Genomic DNA, 14,559 nt, shown 5'->3' on the forward strand with positions numbered 1-14,559 from the left:
CATAAAACAAGTACATGTAGTTTGATATAGCATAATTACAGGTTCAGTTGAGTCTTGTAGCATTAATAGTAACTTAGCTGCCCTAAGGAGATTGTTCTGTCCTACTGTGCTGATTGCTGACTTGAAAAAAAGGTGGATAAAAGAACTAAATGTTTCGAAGACAAAATTCCTATGAAAAATCCTTTTAGTTTGTATTGGGCTTGATCATCTATTTTTCTCTTGATCTTCTCTTTCATGTTTCTCTTCAGCTACATCAGTCATTTTTTAAAGATGCCCAAAGAGCTGTTATGAGATGTCAACCCTTTCTTTTGATCAGTCTTGTCGGCTCTGTGCTTTGGGAGTTGATTCTCATAACTGCTTCTTAGCTTTAAACGCTTTGAGTAAATTAGGTAACTTCTAACATGTTTTATCGTACTTGCACAATTCCATTGAATAATGGCTTCTTTAATCCCAGACTTTATAGCATCCCTACTAGGGCTTCTGTCAAGAAGCAAAGGGGAAAAATAGCATTCGGGAAGTATGGTTAGCTCGCTTTATTAGTTCAGTGTGTCATTGCTATTGGAATGAAAGGTCCAAAATGGGCTGGATAATACCACAGTATTGCAGTGTAGAGGTTCTGTTGTCTGTGAAACCCAGAATGGGACTTGGTGCGTTTCTCATCTGTTTGTATTTTTATGTATATATGTGGATGGATATGATCAGAGGAGACACTGGAATATATACAAACTTACTTAACTAAAAACAAGGGAATGCCATAGAAGAACCGATGTGCTCCTTAAATAACAACAAAGGAGTCGCACAGTAGTTGACAGGTGCCTGCCTTTATCGTCTGTGTTCTTCAGTGCAGAGGTCTGGTCTTTTTCAAAAGTATGCATTAATACTGGATATGCTAAAGTGCCTAAGGGAATCTGACCACTAAACTCAGTGATAGGTGTTGTCAGCGAAATATATTTTGTATATTGTATATAGTGTTTCTAAGAAATCTTCATTCTCAAAACTAAATCATCTACCTTCTAGAGCCTTTGACTGTCCCAAGACTTATGATAAGAGAATTACAAATAGAATGGATAGAGTAACTTAAGAACTTGGAACAAGTGGAATGGCTTTATTGTCCCTCTAATCTTAACCTCTATCAGTTTATTTCGGTGGTCTCCCTGCACTTAGCAAAGATAGTTTGAGCTCCCCTGTTTCTTTTGTGCGGCATTTTTGTGTTCTGTAAGCAAGTCTTAAGATACATAATCCTGAGTGCTCTGGCACATTAATTTCTCAGCAAGACTTCAAGATTAAGAAAGCGGCTTTTAATTGTTTAAGTGAGTAGCACCTCTGAAATCTTGTGTATAACTGTAAGCTATTGAGGAAAAAATAAGTCTTTCTATTAGTCTTTGACAACTATATGTTGTAGAAGATACCGCTGTCTTCTGTGTGTCTATATAGGCAGCTCAGTGTTGTAGTGGGATATTTTTGAAAGAGAAGTATTAGCTTTTTAGGAAGGGGGGGGTCTAGGTTTTTAATGCTTGACGGGGGGTGAAGAGTACCAGAATCTGTGTGATGTAGGGCTTACGTAGAGTGTTTAGGTGAATTAACACTGGGGGGAAATGGATTTTTGGATATGCAAGAGGAGGTGACCCATGTCTCTGCTGAATCCCTGATTTGTGTAAAGAACACCCTGCTCTTCAGCTGAGAAAAGTAGCTGGTGCCCAGCCAGCAGTGGGAGCATGTTACTAAATTATGTATTTAGAAACATGGATTAAAAAGGGGGTGTGGTGGAGGGAACCTCTGGCTGATTAAATGATGTCTAGGGAATGATGTGGAATAAGATTTACTGAAGTTATTGGATGCTGCCAGGCTCTCCAGGTGTCCTTCCTTGCTGTGTAAAGCCAAATGCCTTGGCCTTAGGTCTTTGTAACAACAGCATTTTTCATTCATTCCATTCAGTCTTTCTGGAGTAAAGGAGTTTGCCACAGCGGTTATGTTTTCGTTTGGCCTTAAGCACTGATTAATCCATTTTCACACCTGAGGTTATAGTTCAGCCTCATTGTTGCCCTAGTTGTAAGAAATATGAGAACCATCAGTTGATGAACCAGAGGTGTCAAAGATATTTGCTGTAGCTGCAACTTACTCTTTTGACTCCCAAAGATCCCCTACTGAGTTATTTCCACTAATTTCAGTTAAAAACTTTTTTTGAACTTTAGCTGTAAGTGCATTCAAGGTCTCGGGTAGTTCATATGCAAAGGAGTCCTGTTATTCTTCACAGCTCCAGAGTAACGCTAATTTTTGAACCGAGGTTTCACTTCTGTCCTGCAGAAAGCAACTGTAACTGCAGTGGTTTTGCAGATAACTAACCAAAAGACTGTACAGCCTTAGCCCAACTTTAACCATGGCTGTATTCCAAATACGTAACGTTATACAAGTTTTATCCAGCCACATTGCTTTTCAGAATGAGCGTACCAAGCTATACTTGGCTGTGTTGCTTTTGTCCTTTTTCCTGAGCTGGAAACCAGATACCACTCACATAGCCTGGAGCAGAATCTGGGAATCCTGAAGGCCAGCATTGCAGCACTCTGCCACAAAAAAATTGTGCAATATGTTGGCAAGATGTTTCCATGCCATGCTAAAGGGGCTTAATCATAAGAAGGAAAACAAAATCCAAACCCAGATCTATTGCTGCTCCCATTTGAGTGGATTTAACAGCACATTAGGTCCATTGTATAGATCCGATGACCTCTTGCTACTAAGACCTCTTAGCTAGGTTTGGAACCAGCTACACAGGACTAGTGTCTTTGTGGTATGGTAACTTGTATTGTAGGGTGTGTTTGTAAGGGACTGATCTTGGACTGTATGAGCATCTTAAATTCTAGTATTTCTTGTGTTGCGTATGTTCTTGTGTTCATATTTGTGTGGGGATGTTGAATGCGTCAAGACTTTAACAGCATTATAAGGCCTTTTCTCTTCAGGTTACTGCTTTGATTCCCTTTTGCTTCAGCAAGGACTAAAAGTTGCTCCGAACAAGTGGATGTTTGGATAGCTTGTATATGAAATGGATTTGGCGGAACTTGTACTGGATCTAGTCCACCAAATTTGGTATTGTACTTTCCCCTAGTGTGCAGACTTACAAGGAGAGGCCAAGAAGCCACATATTGTGGAAGAAAATGCTAGTGGGGCTGTATGAAGATACTGACTGTGCTCTCTTGCAACAGTGGGGAAAGAATGGTGACTTCTTTCAATAGGGGTGCCTGACTCTCTTCATCTACGGTGAAATCGTCTGTCTTAGTCTTAGGCTACAGCATAAATAGCATAACCACTGTGGTATGTCACACGTGGAGCTATGCAGAACATCTTACATACTTTTCTTTTTAAAGAATGTATTTCCCCCTGTGACTGGGCTATTCTTACAGTTCATCATTCAGAGAAGTCTCTCTCAGGGGAATATATATTCTAATTGGTTACTAGCAGAGGAGGAAAGTTACACAACTGGTAAGAATAGGTCTGGAGAGGAGGAGGAATATAGTGGTTTCTCATTGAAAAATGAGCAGTTGCTTAGTCTGTTTAAATGTTCCCTTAGCGTGAGAACTGTTTTCTATGTCAGTCTTGCATTTTGAGTCATTGTGCTGAGTTCTGAATTAAGTGACCTCACTTTAAGCTGTAAAATCATCAAAACAACCTATATTGCAGTCTGCTTATTTTAGCATGCCAGATAGCCAAGTCACTGATTTTTTTTAAGAGGGGCATTTCCTAAGATTTGCAACATCTTGCCTCATTCTTTGTTATGTTCCGTAATGTGTATCAGATTTGGGTTGGGTTTTGCTGTGTTTTCTTAAAGGGCTGGGAGGGGCTTTCTATTAAACCTTGGAGCTGTGTGTACTTCATGCACATACGTACTGTATGTACTTTCATATCTTTTGGTGGTTTGGAAATGTCTCTGTGTGAAGTTCTGAAAATAGTCTTCTGAAGCTACTGAGTTAAACTGACAAGTTTTCCTATGAATTTCTTTCTTGTGAATGACAAGAGGTTGATCTTTAGGGCTTTTCCAGCAATGAAGGCATTCACAAGGGCTCGCTCAGGGACTTTTCGTGTAGAATAGTGAAGTCATGTTAGTGCTCTTTTGTCAGGGACTTAGTCATTGTCTTCAGCATTGCTATTTTTTGTGAAGTTGTAAGAGCTAAACTATCTTTGAGATTTTTGTCTGAAAATACAGATGTTTTTAATCTGTCATGCTTCAATTTAAAATGTGTGTTAAGAAGAGATTGTCACAGATAGTGTGTGTTGGTAAAGTGTAATTCTTGTAGAAAGCCAAGCTTGAAACATTTTTTCTCTTCAAGTGCAAAACAGAAAACAAACTGACGTTTTTCTTCATATGCCTTTTTCTTCTCCTAGGGTTTTCACAGACATTCAGCAAGTCCTCAACAACCTGACCCATCCCCGTTTTGTATTCACAGACAACGAGGGAGAAGCAGACATCCTCTACAACTTCTCACATTTCAAGGATTATAGGTTGCAATTGTTCCCCTGATAAAACAAAATCTTTTTTTGCTATAAAAACTGCATTACCAAGGCCTTCCCAACCTTCCTTCTTCACCCAGCAACTTCTCTGTTTTGTAGGAAGCTAAGTGAGGAAAGGCCTGCGGTAATGCTGAATCAGTTCCCGTGTGAGAACCTCCTGACTGTCAAAGACTGCCTGGCATCCATTTCTAGACGAGCTGGAGGACCAGATGGGCCAAGATGGTTGCCTCGTACTTTTAACCTCCAAACAGAATTGCCTCAGTTCATCAGCTACTTTCAGCAACGTGACAGAAGGTGGCTCGTGTTTCCACTTCCTTAAATTTTGTGCTTTCTTGATCACACGTTCCTCAAAGACCAGCAGCCTGGGTTTTGGTGTTGGCAGCTGTTACACCACCATGAGTTTGGTCTTGCTGCTTTTGTGTTCAAGTGAATTTTACCTGGAAAGTGTGAGCTTTTTAAGTATTTTCTTTAACGTAAGAGTAGTTAAACAATGCATTTTGAAACACAGCAACTTTGCCAAGATTTGCATAGAGATTTTTGAAGGCTGTTGCTTTTTGTCTAGTCAAGATCTTACCTCTTGTATTTAACAGATGTACAAAGGATCAAGATGCGTTTGCAACAGGGGTGTTTTTTCCAGGGGACCAGTAGCAGTTGTTCTTGCACTTAAGCCAGAGTGGAAGATGTTTAAAGTACTTTAAGGCTGTGAAAGTAAAACTGAGTTTTAGTGTTAGCCTGAAACAGTTGTGGAGCTTTAGGGTTTTAAATCCACACTTTCTGCTGCATCAGCTGCCTTGGAGTGGATGGAAACTAATATTTTCTTTTGGTAAGAGAGAAAGAGATCATTAGGTACTGCTAATGGAATAACCTTTTATGGCTAGCATGGAGTATTCTGGTTGAAAGGTTGCTTCTTTGGTGATGCTTGCTTATGGTGCCACGTGCCAGGTGTTTCATTTGGCCATTCTTTGCTCTGCGTATTCTGTTTTGACAGGTATGACTAGGAGAGAGCGTTCCTTCCATGTATCCCTGGTGTGTGGTGTTTTGATTCCTTTTTAATGCCAGGGATTGACAGCGAATGTACTGTGTATGTAGGGAATGGGAAGGAGGGGACAAGAATTTTCAAATAAATAAAACAGACCCTCTTAAGTTAACACTGCTAACTTCAGCTCAGTTTATGCTGTTTATCATGAAGCGCAAGAAGTTTGTCGGGATACTTTAATAGATTGAGGAAAGGAAGACATGAAGTGTCACCCTGCCCTAACTTGGAAAGATACCTTGAAAGACCAGAATGTTGCCTGTTTTCCTCAGGGATATTTCAAAGAATTTTGGTCCCGCAAGGTGACTAGGTACTAGAAAGTGAGAAGATGGTGGTGTGCTTTCATTTTCTTGCAATATGAACTGCTGAGATATTGTGCGATTTCTTCCCAAAGAGACGAGTTATGGTGTCATTAAATGTGAATGATCTGGGATGTTATTAGGGAATCAACTTGCAAAATTGCACGATACCCTGTCAGAATGTTCTCAGACTCCTGGTAGAATGAGTTCTGCACCGTGACCTGCGCGTGTTCATGATAATGCTGTCGCATTGATGGGTGGTTTTCCCTTTTTGAAGGAGTTGGAAGCAGAAGAAGGAAGTAAACAGTAAGAGCGTCCTAGGCCCTAACTGAAAAGAGCAGTGAAAGCTACCACTGCCTTTTCTCCCGTTTACACCTAAGGCCTACTGCTCCCAGCTGTCAGTCGAAAGTCCTTGGTTCTTGCACTGTAGTGTCCAGCTTTATAAAAATATTTATTCAGGGGAGTACATAGATCAGTTCAAGTGGATGTTCAGACAGGTCAATGAGGTGGGTGCTTACAGATATTGGGTTCTTTCTTTCTCTCAGAGGAGAAGACAATCACTGGATATGCAAACCATGGAACTTGGCCAGAAGCCTGGATACCCACATCACCAACAGCCTTAACAATATCATCAGGCATAGGGAAAGCAGCCCAAAGGTCAGAGAGCGTGGTTTTGAATGTGATTTAAAGGGGAGAGCTAGAAAAATATGTTTCGTAGAAGGAGGTCTAAAAATGCAAAGAGGGAAATTTATTTTCTTCAAAATTCATATGCTGGCCATAAGCATGCAGTTTTAATCAATTCAGAATTGATTCAGATTCAGATTGGTCAGCTCCATTTGTTGCAGTAACGAACTCGGAGCCTGGTGTTTTTTTATTTAAAAAATAAAAGTCACCTTGACAGTAATGAATACTCCAGTATGGTGCTGCCTTAACACTAATCCTCAGACTGGCAGATGAAAACACATTAGCTATAGTTAGCGCTGGTCATAAATTTTGGAATGTTATTGCTTCTATCCCCTGGTTGATCGTTATTGCTGATCCACAGCTCTGCTCAGTGGCACAAAGTACTGTCTTTGCCAACAATACATAAATCATGGATCATTTTATGGGGAGTCTGCAATGTGCGATCATACCTCAGTGTCACTTCAGCTTGATTTCTGTTAGTGGCTTGACTGCATCATTTTCTGGAATGCAGAAATGCACAAATAATTGCTTCACATTTCTAGTTCAAAACAACAGGGACACCGAAAGTGTAAATGAAATTAATTTTGTGCTTTCTAAAAATTAGTACATTCTGGCCTCCCACTTTCCACCCTGTTGTCAGAGTTTGATAAAAGGTACCTATTTGCATAACAACATTGTATATTCATGCACATTTTTAAAGAAAAACTGAAATGCATACAAGGATACCTTAAATCATCAAGTGACACTTTGTTTTCACTTCAGTTGAATTATGTTTACTGTGAGTGGTTTTGCTTTGTTGTAGGTAGTGTGTAAATATATTGAGAATCCAGTCTTGTTTCACCGAGAAGATGTGGGGATGGTTAAATTTGACATCCGTTATGTTGTATTGCTGCGGTCCATAAAACCACTCAAGCTGTACGTCTATGATGTATTCTGGCTGCGCTTTTCAAATCGGTAATTATTTTGTCCTCATTAGTGTGGAGGGGGTTAGAATTAAATCTGATACCTTGGAAACTAAGGAGAAATGTTTTATTCCTTAGGGCATTTTCACTTGATGACTTGGATGACTATGAGAAGCATTTCACAGTCATGAATTATGCTCCTGGAGTAACATTAAAACAGGTAAGCAAACAGTCCAAAACGCTCCCTCACCTTGCTGTTGTTAGAAGATCTTCCAGTGCCTCCCTTGTGACTGTTGCCAAATAACCTATTTTGCATCCACTTAAATAAGTAGTCCGGGTGTTGAAAGTACACTAAGTCCTAAGCAAATGTGTTTCTAGATTCTTGCCCCCTAATCGTCTATGATTATATAAGGTAGTACAAACCTGCCTCCTGAATATAACCCACATTGATAGAGATCAGCAAAAGAATTATTAAAGTGGTAGCTAATTATTGTCAAAGACTTCAGTGTGATCTTTTATAAGAAGAAATACTTCAACAAGGAAGGTATTCAGGAACTGTCTAATTCCTTCATTCGCTACCTGGATTTGTATGAATGGCAAAAAATATTTGATGTTCCATTCTCTTGTCATCTGATTGTTCAGTCATTTCCAACTGAAACAGTCTTTTATTACTAAACTGTTTTAGGTACACTGTGAAGAATTTGTTCCTCTGTTTGAAAAACAATATGCTGAATATCCTTGGACAACAGTACAAGTAAGTCAGCAATTCATCTTTCTCGTGTAAATGTTCATGGATTATTTTTATTCAGCAGACTAGCTTTTCCAAGAGTGTTGGGTTGTGGGGTTTTTTCCTCATAAGACATGCTTCATGTGCATCAGTTCCACAAAGAACATAAAATGTTAAGTTTTACTTTAGAAGTATTCCTTAACTTAGTGTAATTCTCCCTCAAACATTTTGTTGTTAGTATTTGAGATTTTTATTTCATTATTACACTACGAGGATTCTGTATATTGGACTTGGCAATAAAGTCAGTCCTGACTACCCTCAGGATCCTGGGACCAGGATCTTTTTTTCTTGCGAGTTCCATCTTTTTTGCAGAAGGTTGCCAATAATCTAAGCCCATAGCTGTGAAGATGTAGTATTTAATGCAAAAAGGCAGAGGAGTCCAGAATATTAAGTGTGCTAATCACTACAGATGTTGCTCACATGACTGTGGCAAAGTTGTTTTCAAAGCTCTCACTACTCTTCAGCAGAATATTCTGATTCTGAAAAGCGGAACCACCAAGGAATTCAGGCTCTTGCTGCTTTTGTTCCTAATGGCTTCACAAGATAAGGAGGGGTCAGAACAACTAGGAAACTAAAGTAAATGGGAAATTACAGTATATAGTAATCTCAGTGGAATGGCATCACAGGTTTTTATTTATTTTAAGTGCAGCTGTCACTCTAAAGATCTCCCTGTATACTTTCAGGTTAACTTGCTGTGCAGTGCACTGGAGCTTCACTCGCAAGATAAGGATGTGTCCAGCTGTGCCCAAGTGGCTGATAAATAAGCAGTGCCCCTGCTCCAGGTGTACTGTGCTTGAAGGGTTATGCTGCCAGATTGGGTGGTGCAGAGGCTGCATTTGTATACTGTGACATACTTAAAAGAAAACAAGTTAGGCTGGTCTTCTCTCTTTTCTTAACAACACGTCCTCCACCAACATAATACCTGTGAGCTAGTCAGAACAGTTCAAGTTAGAACCCTGGTTTGTTAAATTAAATCCTGCTTTGAGACTGCAATGCAGAATTTCCAGCTGCTGACCCAGCTTCTCTGTGTGAGTGAGCTGGCCAGAGCCCTGTCCCTGGTCATTGCATTAGTGGCTTCTCACAAGAAAACAGATGGTTCTCTAATAGTAGGTCATCTTTCATCTGCGAAGACGAAACTCCAAATACTGTAGTTCCGTAAAATATGCAAGAAGGCAGATGGGGATCTTCTCGCTGATTTTTGCCTGTAATACATGCTTGAAAGAAAAAGCTGAATGTGAAGAGATGGTTCAGAAACATGCACAAAACTGAATTGTTGCATTCTTCCATATTTATCAGGAGCTAGACGATGCAGAGGGAATGGTAGCTGAGCATTTATATGTGCATATGCTTTAAAAAGTGAATAAATTACCCAGCTGTGAGTTGATTTCCATAAATTAATTTACATCAGTTTTAACTAGAACCTCATATCCAATCAGTGATACTCAGAGTATGACAGGTTTTGCAGCATTACATTTAAAATAGTCTGGAAGAGACTATAAGGGCTGAAACGAGAGATGTCAAAATATGTACTGTAGGTTACCCAAAAGTAGTACTGTGTGCAGAATAGAAGTATTCCACCATCTTTTCATTTGCAGGAGGAGTGGTTCACTGCAGTATAAACGCAATGCTAAAATTTACACCTGTATGTTCTTCCTGTTTTATTTAACTAATAGTAATAAAATGTGAAGGTGATCTGACAGTTTCTCAGAATACCAATGTAGTATGTTCTTAAAAATCTCCATGTACCCACCACCCTTTTTAGAGAGGTGTAAGTGGGTACAAGATTTTTTCATTGCAGAACGAAACAAAACAAAGCTAGAATACAACTTAATAGGCAGAAAAATGTCAGAACTTCGCAGTTGTACTGCTGGTGTTCACAGAACTCTCCTGGATTTTCTTTTTCCCCTTCTCTACACAAAGTGCGATACTTTACATAATGCCTGAGAAGGGGGTTAATTCTAATATTAAATGCTCTGTTTTCAGGATTTCCACAGTACTGATTTGCTCCCTAGAAAAGTGCATGGATATTGCCTGGTGCTTGGTGCTTTTTCATCTGTTGGCTAGTGTAATTTATACAAACTCTTTAAAAAGCTGTATGAATGAAGTGGCGAAAAACATATTTATTGCTTTTTTGGAACCTCACTTCTTATTCAGAGACCTTTTTCTGTTGTTAGGCAAATATTTTTAAGGTATTTGCTGAATTGTTTGAAGTTGCTTCAGCTAAACCTGCGCCTCTTGGCATCTGCGATTATCCATCATCAAGAGCAATATATGCCATTGACTTGATGCTTAAATGGGACACCAGCAGAGATGGTGAGAAGCTCGTTTCTTTGAATGTTGAATTCTTTATATTTGTGGACCTTTTCAGAAATTTATTTCTTCTGTCTGAACTCTTACTTTTTTTCAAGCAGTGAGAGCTGTGCGCTCTGTGCCTCCCACTGGCATCATCTGGAGCTGCAGATCTGTGTGGTTAGCATCTGCCGTGCTGGTTAACAGGAGTGATGGGGAAGCTGTAAACTGTGCTTGGCTGAGTCCTTGCCTCTCTTGTGCCCCTGCTACTGCCATTCTCTATTTACAAAAAAAAAAAAAACAAAACCACCACAAAAACAAACCACCACACACAAAAAAACCCAGCTGCACAGCGATCTAGTCACTCTGACAGCAGCAAGTTTTTTCCTATTTATGGTGAGAGAATGTCTGAAAAACCTGTCTCTCTGTGAAAACATTAGAGACATCTTACTATCTGTGGCTTCCAGGCTTGGACCAGTGTCTTCAATGCACAGTTACTTATTAAAGCAGGGAGGGGACCACATTCACTATTTCAGTGCTGTTGATGTCCTCAAGACCATCACTCAGTTGTTGCCAAGTCTCTGCAAAAACATGTATGTGAAGCTGCTTCATGTTAATGCCACAGCGTGGCTACTCACCCAGAGCCTGTCTTCCAGATAGTTGTGGAGGACCGGTAGCAAACTTTGCCAAACAGGGTAAATTCTTTATTGTCTCACCAGGAGGCTCAAAAATGTTTGGTAAGCATGCCCAACCCAGACATCTGTGTCTTGTGGGTGGAAAAGCAGCAGAGGCACCAACACAGAGAGGACTTCTGGGGGAGTATTAAACAGAACGGAGAGTAGTCTTGTGACATCGTGGTCCCTGGGACACAGAAGAAATCGGTTGCTTGCGCCCAGATTTGCCGGAGGAGTGATTAGATGTTGCATGTTGAGTGGGTGCCCCTAGCCCACTGCTGCAGTGGCTGATTCTGTAAATATTGAATCACTTTCATGGAGGGGAATGATTAAGACGGCAGGTGTAGAATCGAGCCTTTGCTGTTCAGATTAGGTAGAGCAAAGGTTTGAATGTGGGTCTGCTGCATCCGTGCTGAATGCTCTTTCACGTGTGCCAGAGTTGTCTTGAATGGGAGAGGCAAAGCAACTCAGCAGTATTACTAGCTGAAGGAATGCTATTGCAGTAAAAGGCCCAACCTCACGCTACAGCCCTGGCTGAACATCAGCTGCACATGTCCGTAGCCTTTTGAAGATGCGGGCGTGGGTTCCAGTGTCACGGCTGTGATGCTGTGGGCAGCCTATGGACAAATAGGTTAGTTGCTTCTGTGCAGAGCAGTGTGTGGTTTGCCTACGCATCAGATGCTTGTACCCTCACTTACGATCCCAGCACCAGACAGGAGTAAAATCCTTTATCTTGTTGCGGAGAATGCATTTGATTCTGAGCTCCGAAGTGTACTGATTAAGTTTTGAGACAAAATTAAACCTTCTGACTTCCTTGTAGGGGTGAGATGAAGTGGCAGGCAGGAGTGGCTGGAGTGTAAAGGAATAGGACTGCTAGAACTAGAAAGGTAGATATCGAAGAGCTCTAAGAAAGGAAGGTGTGTACTGAAATGTGAAAGGAGAAGCAGAGTTGTCTGGAAGATGTTTTGGACTGTCAAGCAAGACAGCTGTATCAGGGAGATCCTATTAAATTGCTGCAAATTCTCATTCTAAAAGAGGCATTGGATTAGCACAGTGATTGCAGAATCTGTTGGATAATTGTCATCTGGATAATAATGATAGAACAGGCCTCTGTCCCCCCAAAAAAAAACAACACACAAACCCACTGAAACACCCTACTAGCTTGCCAGCTTGGTCATAAAAGATGGCTTTTTCCCATCATTTTCTATAATTTCTGGCTTAAAGATGGATAGTGGCTCAGGATCTCTATAGAGCTTCTATTAAGAGGCAATGTTTGTGTGCCCATTTACAGGGAAAAGAATCATGCAGCCTCAGATCCTTGAGGTGAACTTCAATCCTGACTGTGATCGAGCCTGCAAATACCACCCTACCTTTTTTAATGATGTCTTCAGCACCCTATTTCTGGATGAAACGGACAGCTGCCATGTGACGTGCATTGTCTAGCCACAGGAGACTTGACTCTATTAATTTCCTTCCCAGATATACTTAACAGCAAGATTTATATTTCAGTTCTATGAGCTGCTGATGCAACTATTTTCCTATACCGGTAACACAGGGAAAAAAAAATCATATCAGAAGAATATGCATATACCATATACTGTTCTGATAATAATTTTGTCTGCATTTTCCTTGTCTTGCTTAGTTCTATAGATCATCATTTTATGTTGACCAAATGTCGTGTTTATCGAATATAGGAGACCTAGAAATAGGACAATAACTGGAGCAATTGACTTGTTTTCCAGGTAGCTTGATAGCTTACTTGCTGGGAAACATTGCACAAGTTCCCAATGTCAACATTAAAACTATAATTTACTGAAGCATGTTTGAGTTTGTATTTCTCTTTCTTATCTATCCCTCTGTTATTCAAAGATCCAAAATGTTCTGATGGGAAAATAATATGGTATTATTACCATATTTTATATATATTATTATGGTATATTATTAAGGAGGTTGTAGTGAGGTTGGTGTCGGTCTCTTCTCGCAAGTAACAGGAAATAGGACAAGGGGAAATGGCCTCAAGTTGCACCAGGGGAGGTTTAGATTGGGTATTAGGAAAAATTTCCTCACTGAAAAAAGAGTTGTAAAACATTGGAACAGGCTGCCCAGGGAAGTCGTTGAGGCACCATTCCTGGGGGTATTTAAAAGATGTATAGATGTGGACCTTAGGGACATGGTTTAGTGGTGGAATTGACAGTGTTAGGTTAATGGTTGGACTCAATGATCTTGACAGTCTCCTTCAACCTAAACGATTCTGTGATTCTATTTCGGTGCAGTGAACTGCTAGGGTAATAAGATTAAAGATTTGATGGCTCTTCCCATTTTTTGTACTTAAAGGCAAACAAAACCCACAACATTTAGGAACTCTCTACTACTGGCGGTCATCCTTGGCCTGCCCATTAAAGAAACTAGATTTTTTTCAGAAGGGGTCCAGCAGGAAGTGAGAAGCGTGCAATGTCTAGAGCAGCACAGGAAAGCAGAAGCCTGAAGGAATGAAGGGGATCTGGGAAACTGCTAGAAGACCAAGCAAACTTTGGACTTCAAAGCTTATGGCCTAAGATGGAGGTATTTGAGAGTGGGGTGTCAGTCTGAAATCCGTTATTCCTAATCTCTCCTCCCTCCTCACAACAGGGTAACTGGCTGAAATTTAGCAATTTACATTGTATTTATGTTGTTTTGTATGTATGTACAAGCTGCAAAAATTCTGCTGTCCATCATGAGGGACGTGAATTTTTTTAAAGCTCATTGCAGCAATCAGGATCTGCTTGAGAGCAAAGTACAGTTATAAAATTGTATAAATGTTATAAACCTTGCTTCCAGCTTTGCAAATATGCAGCACGTTAGTGTTCACGATCAGGAAGGCAGAGGGATATATTAGGCTATTGCAGGCTGGTCTGCAGAAACCTACTTCTTTCCACTGACTGGAACATAGGCTGGAGAAATAAACCATCTGTGTCTCACAAAACTTCGATCACTGCACAGGTGGGGCAGAAGGGACAGCTGGATTGAACAGCCAGAAGTGCTGCCGACAGCAGCATCAGTCGCATGCTCATGAGTCAGAACATTTTTGGACTCCTTAGTTAAATCTAATTAAAGAAACATGGTGAAGTGCTCAACATAGATGGTGTGACTGCTTCTGATGCAGGGAGAAAGTTTGTCTGTGATACATAGTACCGGGTGCTTGAAACTGGATGTACATCCAGTGCTGCTCAGCAGATGTATTTGTCACTTGTAGGAGAGCAAAAGGCACTTTCTGCCTTCAAAGTATCTGAAAACATGTGACAAAGTGCCTGTGGATCTAGAGTAAAGGGCAAGGTTTCACTCATCACAAAGGGAAAAGTGATGTCGCACTTAACAAACCAGAGGAATTACTTTAAAAATAGTAAGATTTGTG

The 14,559-nt window shown here is 40.4% G+C and overlaps 1 protein-coding gene across 1 annotated transcript in view; it reads left to right on the forward strand.

The window, feature by feature from the left end:
• Positions 1-12,988, forward strand: part of TTLL12 (tubulin tyrosine ligase like 12) — a 31,588-nt gene extending 18,600 nt beyond the window's left edge. The window contains exons 7-14 of the mRNA XM_009931860.2: positions 4,375-4,491; positions 4,600-4,794; positions 6,378-6,489; positions 7,319-7,470; positions 7,557-7,638; positions 8,104-8,172; positions 10,380-10,518; positions 12,460-12,988. Coding sequence (XP_009930162.2) covers positions 4,375-4,491; positions 4,600-4,794; positions 6,378-6,489; positions 7,319-7,470; positions 7,557-7,638; positions 8,104-8,172; positions 10,380-10,518; positions 12,460-12,611 — 1,018 coding nt within the window. The 3' untranslated portion in view covers positions 12,612-12,988. The remainder of the gene's footprint in view (positions 1-4,374; positions 4,492-4,599; positions 4,795-6,377; positions 6,490-7,318; positions 7,471-7,556; positions 7,639-8,103; positions 8,173-10,379; positions 10,519-12,459) is intronic.
• Positions 12,989-14,559: the final 1,571 nt, after the last annotated feature.

Source organism: Opisthocomus hoazin, chromosome 1, assembly GCF_030867145.1.
Source record: "Opisthocomus hoazin isolate bOpiHoa1 chromosome 1, bOpiHoa1.hap1, whole genome shotgun sequence".
Lineage (NCBI taxonomy): Eukaryota > Metazoa > Chordata > Aves > Opisthocomiformes > Opisthocomidae > Opisthocomus > Opisthocomus hoazin.